This window comes from Ptychodera flava, chromosome 6 (assembly GCF_041260155.1).
Source record: "Ptychodera flava strain L36383 chromosome 6, AS_Pfla_20210202, whole genome shotgun sequence".
In the NCBI taxonomy this organism is placed as follows: domain Eukaryota; kingdom Metazoa; phylum Hemichordata; class Enteropneusta; family Ptychoderidae; genus Ptychodera; species Ptychodera flava.
Window position 1 is genome coordinate 42,500,879 of NC_091933.1, and position 13,378 is coordinate 42,514,256.

Here is a 13,378-nt window from a genome sequence, read left to right on the forward strand (position 1 = left end):
GAGAAAACATAGTAGATTTCAAAAGTCCGTCGTTCATTTACCTCTCTAATGGCAGATGGCCCAGGGTGTGAAAGTTCGTTGACCTACCGAGCCACTTTCACTTCATGTCACATATTACCCCATATTAACCCTGCTTAAAGGATAAATCAACAGAGCACACACTTTCGGTCATTCAGAATATTATTGCATACAACATTTCTTACTCCGTATAAACGATTTACACATAGCGCTCGTTTTTGAAAGTTATTATTTGTGAAAATAATGATTTCCCTATAATCAACACGAACCGTTTCGTCAGTAATTTCTAGAGGGCTGATCAATATCAGTGTAAAATGCGGAAACAGGAATTAGACCGTATCAGTTTGAGGTTCACATTTCTGGCCTAGCAACTATAGTTAAATAAAGATTTTGGCTCACATCCTTGTCATACCAATATATATATGACACCGAGTTGTCAAAATTTGTATGGAACTTAAGAAATAAGGGACAAGACTTTGACATTTCATGGTCAATCATTGATAAAGCATTGAGGTACTCTAACATGAACAAGCGATGTAATCTTTGTATATCAGAAAAGCTGTACATTATCAATGCTGACAAATCTACACTGTTAAACAAACGCTCTGAGTTGGTTTCAAAATGTCGCCACCAAAACAAATATTATTTATCGAATTTTAACACTACCTACAAATAGAATGGTTCGTCCCAATCATATATGTGAGAGTGTCGAGCTAGTAATCCTTTCACTCTTCTGAGGATTGCAAGAAGCATGAAACTTAAGTACTGTAATAGATTTCATTAATTCGTACTTGAAGTAATCTGTTTATATATATATATATATATATATATATATATATATATATATATATATGTGTGTGTGTGTGTGTGTGTGTGTGTGTGTGTGTGTGTGTGTCTCAACCCAAGTTTTTTATATATATATATATATATATATATATATATATATATATATATATATATATATATATATATATATATATATATATATATATTAACATAGGAAGTCCCCCACATGCACTATAGTTGTTTCTCCTGACCTTTGTATTGGTGTGCTTAACGTCTACTGGCACCGAGACACTACACTCGTCAAACTGAGCGTGTCAGGCAAAACTTGACAGTAACTATAGTCGGCCATTAGATGCGGCCACACAGACTTGTTGAACACTTCACTGTGTACCGCACGTTGTGCATTGTGGATTTCGATGGCATTGGAAGGTGCGAGGCCAGAGAGATGTAACCCTGGCAGAATTTTGTGTCATTAGCGATTAATCTTTATAACACAGAAAGGGCCTGTAGCTGTAACTGCTGTGAATTTTTCGGCCATTTTATTTTGTATATCACTCGCAAGTTCTTGTTCCGCTCTAAAAAGCATGTTGAAATACTATTTACTTGTCAACACAGCGTCTATGATGCATTATGAAATGCTCTGTTAACGTTTGCATTTGAAACCTAGTCCCGACGAGAATTCACTGGTTGACAATAAGAATGCAGTTTATACAAGCTGAGTTATATCTGAATTCTTTGCATCTTAAAAGGCTTTGTAGAGTAGAACAAGAAACTAGAGCTGGCATTAAAACCAAAATGAAAAAATCATCAAAAGTTGTGTCAACTCTTTGACAATTGCTTGAAACTCGTTATCGTGTGCCAATTTTTCTTCCTAATTAGTATTTTAAACACAATATTTTTCACCTCATGCTGCCAGCCCAAAAAATCATTAAAAATCCTTTCAAAGTTTGAGATTGGCGTTGCTGATGTTTTGCGACATTTGAGCTTTCCTTTTCTATTAAGATATTAATCGATGATTTGATGGTGAAAAAGGTGTTTTTTACATTTTTATAAGAGGGAAGAAACCAGAAACTTTAGTAGTTATATAAACAGTTCGGAAATCAGCCACAAAACTCTAATTCACAATGAGAGTTGCATGTCCTAAATCTCTGTAACCACAGATGAACAAAGAAAAAGGTAGATTTCTTTTGTTACACGCCCCAGGCAGCAAAAGACATGCAAATGCCAGTGTCTTCAGGAATGGGGAGTACGTGATGAATCGCCTACGAACCGCAGTGACATGTTATTACAGCCAGCTATTCATTGTATGCAAAGCGTACGACATGCAGAGAGCAGCGTCAACCAGGAACAAGGAAGTAGCCTAAAATCAGCGAAAGCGCATTCCACGACAAGATGTCGAACAGACAGCAGAGCACAAATGCTCCACAGCCACAGAACGTGCATTCCAGCCTGTTAACGGCTCAAGAGAACGAGCAACTCTTCAATATTATCGGCAAGAGATGTGTGGTAAGTGAAGAACCTGTCGATATCTTTTGGTGAACGTATTCACTGTTTTGACCTTGTGGCAGTTGCAGTGATTTGCCCACACTTCCATCTTCGCTTGCCAAGGTCTCTTGTCCGGGCAGCTGGATGCTTCCCGAAAACAGAAATAAAAGGACGTTTAGTGGGAAGTAACAGACCCGTGCGAGCGGACGATGCAACTCTTCAGAAATAAAACGCGTTCGTGTATTTACCCTCGAGTTCGACCCTACGCCTGTTATGCTCTCGCGTGTTGCCCAGTGCCTTCCTTTAATACTGTGTACATGGATGTGCGTATGGGTGTGTGTTTATACGATGAGTAAGTATTCGGTTATCCCGTAAGCTGTCTGATAGCAGTGAGGTGCTATGTGTGGAGAGGGTAATAATCACATGTACGGTTTTAAGAAAACTTTTAGTCGACTGTATAGACAAGTTAGGTTCCCGCCCATCAAGGTCTAGTAGATCGAAAATGACGTTAGCTCAGATACCAGACTAGACCGGAGGGTCAACTTGTACAGTATCGAGTATTTTAGGCGTCCCCGTGTCCAAGTATGGATAACACAGTATACGCATTTAAATGACCTCAAACGACTCCACGGAACTGTTAGAACATCCAGTGACTCTCCGTCCATACCCATACAAACACTTCGCTTTCTTTGCAGGGAGACATACTGATTTGGCCAGGGCTAACATTTGACACTCCTCAAACAAATAGCTCCATTCTTTGCTGGGGTTATTACAATAGCTTTTCAACCGTACTCGTCCTATGCTATACTCTTTTTGAAAGCCCTTTGTACACTCTTATAGACTGTAATCCGTTGAAACGGTTTGTTTGTATTTTTTCTGTCGGTATAATCTGCTTCTCGAAAGGGCCTTTTCGCATGCATATTGGTCTCACAGATTACAGTCTTAGTATACATGGAATACACAACATGTCCACTGTCTTCTGTTTTGACAAGGCCCTAAGATTTGACTCCAGCGAGGAAATATTGCAGTCTTGTCATGCTCTGACCTACATGTAGTGGGGTCTTCCAAACCGAACAATAATCCTTGAACTTCGCCTGGCAGGGAAATCCCCCCCCCCCCCTCTCTCTCTCTCTCTCTCTCTCTCTCTCTCTCTCTCTCTCTCTCTCTCTCTCTCTCTCTCTCTCTCTCGTTGGAGAACATCGCTGACGTGACAGGACGTTTCCCATGGGCAGTGTGATACTGAACTTTGACCAATAATATACACTGTACACACATAGAGCGTTAGACTGTTTACAGAGGGGTTCCCACAGCCCCGCCCCTGCAAAACAAATTCACTAACATTAACGGATATGAAAACTGCACCGGTATTTTCTTTTGCTGACCACAATAACTCCCTTTTTAGCGTATGCTGTATATTTTTGAAATAAAAAAAAAAACCGCCGAACTTAGCCAAGACCGTATGTACATCACTCTTTAGATTGGAGATTAGACCGTGTAAAGAAAATTCTTTGTTTGCCGTCCTTAGATTTTTGAAAAACCTACCAGTCAGAAAGCAAAACGAAACAAACACTTAAAACACACAACGTAGATCAATCGCATAAACTTTAACTTTCCCATCGGTTTATTGGCCATAAGTATGAAAAATCATCAGTTACATTTACAATGCAGTGTTTCTGGTGCTGTATAAGTACAACAAGTATACTTAGAGTCAGGTGACTGTGAGTCTGAACAAAAATTCCATCATAATAAACAATGGCAATAAACACTATACCAGTATATAATGTACCATTCAGTGTGACAGTAATCAACTAATTGTGTTACGAAGATAGTTTGTTTGAAGAATTATGCACTTGTTGCAATTGGTCATAGGCACCAGCAAAATCATTATTTAAAATAACCAGATCTCAATTATGAATACAAAGCAATATATATATATATATATATATATATATATATATATATATATATATATATATATATATATATTGTATATATATATTTAATATATATATATATATATATATATATATATATATATATATATATATATATTATATATATATATATATATATATATATATATATATATATAAAGTAAAGTAAAGTAAGCCTTTATTGAAATCGTGTCCCAGTTGGGATCTTGATCATAAAGTACAATAAGGTTTTGCAAAAACAACAATGAAAGAGTATATATAATATCTATAAATATCTATATATATCTATATCTATCTATCTATCTATCTATCTATCTATCTATCTATCTATCTATCTATCTATCTATCTATCTATCTATCTATCTATATATATATATATATATATATATATATATATATATATATATATTATATATATATATATATATATATATATATATATATATATATATATATATATATATATACATACATACCTTCCCATCATCGGAGAGACTACTTTAGTTACCGTTATTTTTAAGTCTTGGCCTTGGATTCCGTCCATTAATTGTTTACATTTTGTGTGTCCTCACGCGCGGAAGCCATATTTGTCTTGCAAGTCGAAAATTATTTAGTTGCTGAAATCAAAGTCGTGCATTCGTCGCCAATGTTTGAAATAAACGTTCTGTCCTCAAAGCTTGGTAAGCATTTTCTACATAAGTTGCTCTTGATTTCACACCATATTATCGAAAAAGGCAAAGCGATGCTGCTAATAGGGTTTGATACGCGCCGTTCACAACGCTGTAAAATGTTGAAATTGGTAAAACGAGACAGTTTAATCCGCAATAACATAACAATCACACGCCTCTCTATTTACTTTTCCTCAGAGCTTAGCGACTGCAATACTACAAGTGTATTTCGCACTGCCTCAGTCACCAGCCAAATGGACCAAGATGTACTGCGGCGTTGGCTGTTTTATCAAGGACAACCAACAGCGGTCCTACTTCATCCGCGTCTATGACATCAAAGTAAGTGCACGTTTAGGCTCGACAGCAGGCCATTGGCTGCGTTCATTGATTGGAGTTCAAAGGTTAACTCGAAAGCAAAGAGTGCATGGCGTACATATCGATCGTCATGTCAAAGGTGGAGACAATCACAAGCCATATTGCCAAAAGTATTTTAGTGAATTTCATCATTGCGCTCAGCATGATCCACAATTTTTGACGCAAACAGCATGTTCACGTTTTTTGTGTAGTGTGACCGAGAGATCTATAAATAATTCATTAAAGCTACAACTTCACAAACTTTGTCTCAAAGAGATGCGGGCCATGTACATGCTGAAACGGCCCTAAGATTTAGTTTGCCAGTATAAATGATGAATGTAAACACCGGTAACCTAACCTCGAGACCGTCCCCTTTTCCCCTTCCAGAAGAATAAGAAGATATGGGAACAGGAGCTCTACAATCAATTCAGATATTTCACACCCAAACCATTCTTCCATACATTTGCTACAGACGTAAGTAAAAGCGAAGAGCTAATGTCTATCAGTACTAGTAACAATATATATATATATATATATATATATATATATATATATATATATATATATATATATATAATATATATATATATATATATAATATACTGATCTGATTGTAAATTTTCTGTTTATTGGGTTGGTGACAACTATAGAACGAACATTGTGTCAACATTACCAATGCAGTGAACAGAAAATGTACAACCAGATTGGCAGAGTGGTGTAAATACATTCATCCGATATATATATATATATATATATATATATATATATATATATATATATATATATATATATATATATATATATATATAATATATATATATAATACATATATACATATATATTATGGTCTGTTTATGTGTGTCTATTAGTTGTGTATATATAATAATTTACGGAATAAGTCTCGATTGGAGGATGGGGGTGGACACAGCAAAATATAAAGCATTTTATTTACACACCCTTTACGGACAAAAATAGCGTAATTTCTTTTTAATTTTCCAAATTGATAGAAAAACTTTCATCTGAATAAATTAGGCCAGCACCTTATGCCAGTTTTCTTCGCAAGATCGAAAAAGTGACGTCATTTCAAAGATTCAGCACATTTTGATTTTCATATAGGGAGGTGAAGACTTCCCAAACACGATATGATGATGACACTTTTACTTTTTATTTCTTCTCTTCTAACCCAGGATTGTCAAGCAGCCCTGAACTTTGCCAACGAGTCTGAGGCCAGTAGTTTCAAGGACATTATCGTTGGAAAAATCCAACAGAAAGAAAGAAGAAAAACAGGTAAAGCTTCTGCTACAAGTAGCCACGTTTTTGTTTCGGTCTTCAGTGCGTTCAACAAAATCACATCTGTCATATGGCATTCATTCCTTAAAGCCCCACTAGCTGTATCTTTTAGTGTTATTGCTTTCGAGCTAAAATAAGTTCGTGAGAATGTACTAATTAGGTATGTATATACACTTATTGTTAAATACCCTCTTGGACTATATATGCAATTTTGAATAAGATAAAGATTATACTGTGATTAAATGTTTGCCCAAACATTAAATACAGCCCCATGCGGAAAAGCAAAAACCGTTGACACTGTGCATATATGCACTGAAATCTTAACATAAACTGCACGGAGCAGTCTGATGTAATGCATAGGGTGAATGTTTTCAACTATGATATTGTATGTTCTGTTTCCTTTGTAATATTACAAATTTTTGAAAATAGCGGGAAATCAAAATTATTTCTAAAATTTGAATTTATTAGTCAAATATGTCACACACCCCTTCAGTGGGTAGAATTCAGAGAAAACGAGGAAAGAATAGGAAGAAATTTTGAGGTCAACAATTTTCAAGAGTTACTGCTAGTGGAGCTTTAAACACCTGACAAATGATTGGCTGTTTTGTTGAGCTATCCTTCGACAATTTTCCACAAAAAGGTGGGAAGGGGAGGAAAAAGCATTCTGCACTTATTAAAATACAGATGCTTTGCGTCGCAATAGCAAAGTAGTTAGAGATAAATAGAATTAAAGAAAAGAAAAATCAACTCATCATTTGTTTTGCCACATGTCAAGAATAAGACACGAATCTTGTATTCTTGTCCGTAAGAGATCAAAAATGGTATTACGGACATAAAATATTCATTTAAAAAAAATCGAATACCCTGTATTAGTTATCATACCCATAGTACTAAACATTCGATCAAAATATGTAAGCTATGCAAAGGAGTATTACGATTGGTTTTCGATTTTAAAATCCGACCAAAACTTCCCGTACCTGTTTTTATGAAGATACGCTTTTCCATGTTCAATTATTGTGATGGTTATATCGATAATTATCATTTGTCGGATGTCCATTGAAGAAACACCTATTACGACGACAATTATGTCTGTTTATTCCGAAAATTTAGAGAAAAGGCGTCAGAGAACGATGAAAGCAGCGACGACAACCAAAGTGGCGGCGACCGTATCACCGATCGGGACCATACCAACTTCACCTTCAGCGATGCGTAAGTAAAATACTTATGTAAGCTGCCATACCAACAGATTGTCCGTTTCCTAAAAAAATCATGGTCTTTGTGCCAAATCCTGCTCAATAAACGAATGTGACTCTGTCCAAGCGCCAGGATATCAACACCATACAGATCCGATGCACAGTCTTTTAGGCAGTCAGTGCAGTGGAATGTAAGCCTTCAGCCTAACCTGTTGAGGGCGCACTCAGCAAAGCAAAATTTCAAAACATCCATGATGTGGTAGTACGTATGTCCGTGGGCTGGAGGGGCCCACCGTGCACCCCCCCCCCCACATCCCTACTACTTGGGTATTCTTTTGTTCTTTAGGACCTGCTGAACAGAAAAAAGATGTTAACATTGGATATTTTGGGATGCACTACCTATCTCGGCTGGTTTTTGATTTGCATGTACCGCAAAAAATGGCGAAAAATGGGTAGGGGTAGGGGGTACTATATCCTCCCCTACATTGAGTAAACTAGCATGAAATAGCACAAACCACACATTTTTGGAAAGCTGAGATTCTGCTCTTTATGAGAAATACCAACTTTAGCAAATTAATTTGTGTACATAGAATAGGACGACTTTAAAATGAATTTTTTTGACAATTTTGAAATTTTTTACCCAAAATACCATGTAACAATTGTGATTTACTTGTTATTAAGCAAAATTTTGACAGCTTTTTGTGTTTGAATTATTTATTCCCACATATTAAACAAGAAAAAAAGTGTTAACATTAGATATTTAACTATACACTACTTCTCTTGAGTCAATTTTGAATTGCGTGTATCTGTATGGGGTGTGCAAAAGCTAGGGGTAGGGGTACAACATTCTTTCCTTGATGAAGTAAACTGGCTTGAAATGCCATATACCTTATAGTTTTAGAAAGCTTAGATACTGGTCTTTCTAAAATGCATAAAGTTTTAGTGAAAAAATATGACGTCATAGAATTGGATAACTTTAAATCGATTTTTTCTGGTAATTCAGTATTTTTAACCGGAAGAAAATACGATAACTATTGTTTCCTCCTTATGAAGCAAATCAAACACATTTATGGATGTTATTTACTAATTGCAATGTGCTGAAGAAGAAAATAAATGTCAAAATTGAGTATTTACCATGCATTATTGTCCCTAGTCACTAAAATAGCAAGCTTTGCTACGTTGGTATATCATGAATGGGCAATTTAATTGTTATGCAATGAACTAATGCACAGCCTTAAAAAGAAGACTCGAAAACGTGCACACATAGTCATATTGCCATTTTCTCCTTCAAGTAAATAGATTATAGACGACTGTCTATTGTTATAATTTAATTTTTAAATATTTTTCTATAAAATAATTTGTTAAGCCGTATTTGGAAAATTGTCTATGCCTCCTTGTCTTACTTATATACAGCAAGCATTACTAACAATATATTATATATATTTCATGAAATATATTTCATGAAAACTATAGAAGATATTGCATATTGCTATATACCATTTTCAAGAAGAATAAATCACCTTTCTAATGATACCCCATAACCTAGGTCACGTTAAACAGTAAGCTCAGCAGATCACGTACAAGAAGACAGGTTTGACAAAAATCCACGTGGGTCACAAAATCGTGATTTTGTGGTACCCTTCAAACATGACCGTAACAGCTATTGAGTCCCTATATTTTGTCTGTGCTATGTCTATGCTTGCTGTATATAAAGTAAGACAAGGAGGCATAGACAATTTTCCAAATACGGCTTAACAAAATTATTTTATAGAAAAATATTTAAAAATAATTATAACAATAGACAGTCGTCTATAATCTATTTACTTGAAGGAGAAAATGGCAATATGACTATGTGTGCACGTTTTCGAGTCTTCTTTTTAAGGCTGTGCATTAGTTCATTGCATAACAATTAAATGCCCATTCATGATATACCAACGTAGCAAAGCTTGCTATTTTAGTGACTAGAGGCAATAATGCATGGTAATACCCAATTTTGACATTTATTTTCTTCTTCAGCACATTGCAATTAGTAAATAACATCCATAAATGTGTTGATTTGCTTCATAAGGAGGAAACAATAGTTATCGTATTTTCTTCCGGTTAAAAATACTGAATTACCAGAAAAAAATCGATTTAAAGTTATCCAATTCTATGACGTCATATTTTTTCACTAAAACTTTATGCATTTTAGAAAGACCAGTATCTAAGCTTTCTAAAACTATAAGGTATATGGCATTTCAAGCCAGTTTACTTCATCAAGGAAAGAATTTGTATCCCTACCCCTAGCTTTTGCACACCCCATACAGATACACGCAATTCAAATTGACTCAAGAGAAGTAGTGTATAGTTAAATATCTAATGTTAACACTTTTTTTCTTGTTTAATATGTGGGAATAAATAATTCAAACACAAAAAGCTGTCAAAATTTTGCTTAATAACAAGTAAATCACAATTGTTACATGGTATTTTGGGTAAAAAATTTCAAAATTGTCAAAAAAAATTCATTTTAAAGTCGTCCTATTCTATGTACACAAATTAATTTTGCTAAAGTTGGTGTTTCTCATAAAGAGCAGAATCTCAGCTTTCCAAAAATGTATGGTTTGTGCTATTTCATGCTAGTTTACTCAATGTAGGGGAGGATATAGTACCCCCTACCCCTACCCAATTTTCGCCATTTTTTGCGGTACATGCAAATCAAAAACCAGCCCAGATAGGTAGTGCATCCCAAAATATCCAATGTTAACATCTTTTTTCTTGTTCAGCAGGTCCTAAAGAACAAAAAAATACCCAAGTAGTAGGGATGTGGGGGGGGGGGTGCACGGTGGGCCCCTCCAGCCCACGGACTAGTACAAGGACTTTGTTACCTTTGTTTTCTATGCAATGAATGGTATTAACCCTTTCAGGTCTGAAACACTATAAATGAGGCCAAAAAAAGTAAATTGTGCTGTTCCGATAACATGGGTTTCAAAAATAGGGTAGGTAGGTCGGCAGGGATTTTTTTTTCCAAAATATTTTTATTTTTAAGTATGCATTTTTCGGGGTTCAGGGCGATCGAACACTGGCCACAACATTCCCAGAAAAACGTATCATACATATAAAGGGAATAAAACCATAAAAGACATCCTCGTTCAAGCAAAAATAAAATGCCAGGTAATGAATGCGTGATTTTATGGTTTTTCTTTCTTTTTTTTACTTTTGTGTTTACGTAGATTTAACCGATCGAGTGCTGTAATTTTTCCCACCAAAATTCGAGTTCAACATTTTACCAATTTTTATGAAGTTTTCTGTAAGTTTTTGATAAATTTAGACCGAATGGACATAAAATTTCATTTGCTACAATTTTTTGTCAAAATTTTGGCAAAAATCGGAAAAAATTGACTGGGGTACATTTTATAAAGGCGACAAAAATTGACTTTGGCGCTCAAGGGGTTAAAAAGTTTAGGGTTGGCAGGTAAAAATTAGGGTAGGTAGGGTTATCGGAACAGCACATTTTTTCTCGGCCTAAGTGAGCGATAGTTCTGCTGAGATACTTGAAGCCAGGCCTGAAAGGGTTGACAGTGCGACGGTTATTTGGAAAGTATCCGAAACGTGCGAAGCAACTCTCAGAGTACCAAAAAGGAATTTTAAGTTCAGTATCATCATAAACCCTCCAGAAACATTTTACAGATAGAAAATATGACCTTTAAAGTGAGATGCAGTTCTTCATGCCAAATTTGTTAATCTCTCATGAGCAAATTAATCGACGACAATTCCACGTCCGATTTTTCCGAGATGTGTCTAGTATTTTAGAACATGTCAACTATTCCCTGCAGACACGGTGAACTTGACCAAACCGGCCGAAAATAGCAGCACCCTGAAGAAAAAAGACAAGAAGAAAAAAGACAAAGGGAAAAAACTGACCAAATACGACATTGGACTACCCAGTGAATTCAGGTATTTCGAAGTCGTGATTTCTCCAACGATTGCTATCAGTAAGATTTCTCAAACGATATTTACAGTTTGATAGTAACGAGGAAACAGTTTGATAGTAACGAGGAAATCCTCGTGGCGGTAATGGACTTGCCATTATCACTAGCCATGATACATAGCGATTTGAAGTTAAAGAAACTGTAATCATTGACGGATTCGTCTATTCATATTTTCGTATGACATTGTTCCGTTTTTAATGTACTGTACCTCAGATTCTGAAATCCCTCAAATTTGAAATTGTCAGAGCGTGTGATTAAAAAAATTCTCATCCACTGAACTTTGCTTCACGTTTTGTATTTTGCAGGCACGTTGGACATGTTGGATGGGACCCGAATAAGGGATACGATGTAAGTGCTTAAGGTTCAAGACAAGAAATTGACCTTTTTAAGCTAACGATTCCCTAATGGTTAATAAGCTCAGAACCCCTGTAAATTATATATTTTCGGAAAGCCTAGATATAGGGGAAAATGTTTGTTACAATAGTGTCACCATTGTTTACATAACTATCACGTGACAGGTAATTTGCATAACCTTTCAAAATCGGTTTTCCCTCTGTTTTGTTTCAATGCTTTGAGGTATGTGGCTGAAATTTGTGTGAGTGCAAGCTGTCCTAAGGACCTTCCAAAGTGTGTAAGATTTTTTTAAACCTTCTTAAACGATTTTTATGCCAGAAAAACTTCCAGAGCGGTGAATTTAACCCTAGTTAATTTTTTTAAAATTGTGCTCAAAAAAACTAAGCAAGATAAAAAAATCTGAGACACACTTTGGAAGAGCGTTGTAACAGCTTGCATTCCAGCAAGTTTGAGTCAGATATTTTGAAGTATTGAGACAAAACATAGGGAAAACCGATTTTTGAAAGGTTATGCAAATTACCTCTCACGTGATAGTTATGTAAACAATGGTGACACTGTGGTTACCAAAATGTTCCCCTATAGGCTTTCAGAAAATGTATAATTTACGGGGGTTCTGAGCTTATTAACCAACAGAAAATTGTTAGATTAAAAAGGTCAATTCTTTGTCTTGGAACCTCAGGGTAGGAATGAAATAGGGGTAGGGAATAGAAACCACCCTGTTGACCACTGGAAACCAAACCGTGGACCGGAAAAATCCCGCGGTTGACAACTGGATCCCATAGCGGACCCTGTAGAACCACACTGTAGACCACTAAAATAGTGCTCATTGCCACATGAGGGCGTATTTTCAAGATGTCGACGGCTGATGATGACAGAAACTCCGTGCCCGGTAAGTGATATTTCACCGATAAACTACTTATCAGATGAAAGTCTATACTTCAAATATGCCCAATCCAATGACAAAATGTCTCGAGAATACTCAGATCAAGTTTCGTTGGCCGATTCCGTTCTAATCAGAAGAAAATCGAATTTTTGTGTAGAAATAGACCCTGTCATCGATCTTGAACTGAAGTGGAAGTCCGACTATAGAGAATGCATGGGCGAGCTGTATCACAGCAATGTGTACATTTATGTCACTTCTTCTATCCCAACTCGCTTTGACAGCCAAGCAAACCTCAGAAAACTACTACGATAGAAAAACTGCTATGTATTAATCGTCTGAGAGCAAGCTAACGTGTTCGTCAAAGATTCTTAGGAAAGCTGCTGTCACAACATTGTGTTCACAGCACTTTCCAGTCATATCCTCACAACATTTAGTCTGGGTATAG

The 13,378-nt window shown here is 35.9% G+C and overlaps 1 protein-coding gene across 3 annotated transcripts in view; it reads left to right on the forward strand.

Moving 5' to 3' along the window:
• Positions 1-2,090: 2,090 nt before the first annotated feature.
• LOC139135890 (actin nucleation-promoting factor WASL-like) overlaps positions 2,091-13,378 on the forward strand; it is a 570,409-nt gene continuing 559,121 nt past the window's right edge. For all 3 annotated transcript variants that reach the window (XR_011553054.1, XR_011553055.1, XM_070703664.1), the window contains exons 1-7: positions 2,091-2,310; positions 5,090-5,230; positions 5,633-5,719; positions 6,433-6,532; positions 7,646-7,744; positions 11,541-11,661; positions 12,002-12,044. Coding sequence is in view for 1 of the 3 variants with exons in the window: in XM_070703664.1 (XP_070559765.1) it covers positions 2,197-2,310; positions 5,090-5,230; positions 5,633-5,719; positions 6,433-6,532; positions 7,646-7,744; positions 11,541-11,661; positions 12,002-12,044 (705 nt within the window). In the remaining 2 variants the exon portion in view is untranslated. The remainder of the gene's footprint in view (positions 2,311-5,089; positions 5,231-5,632; positions 5,720-6,432; positions 6,533-7,645; positions 7,745-11,540; positions 11,662-12,001; positions 12,045-13,378) is intronic.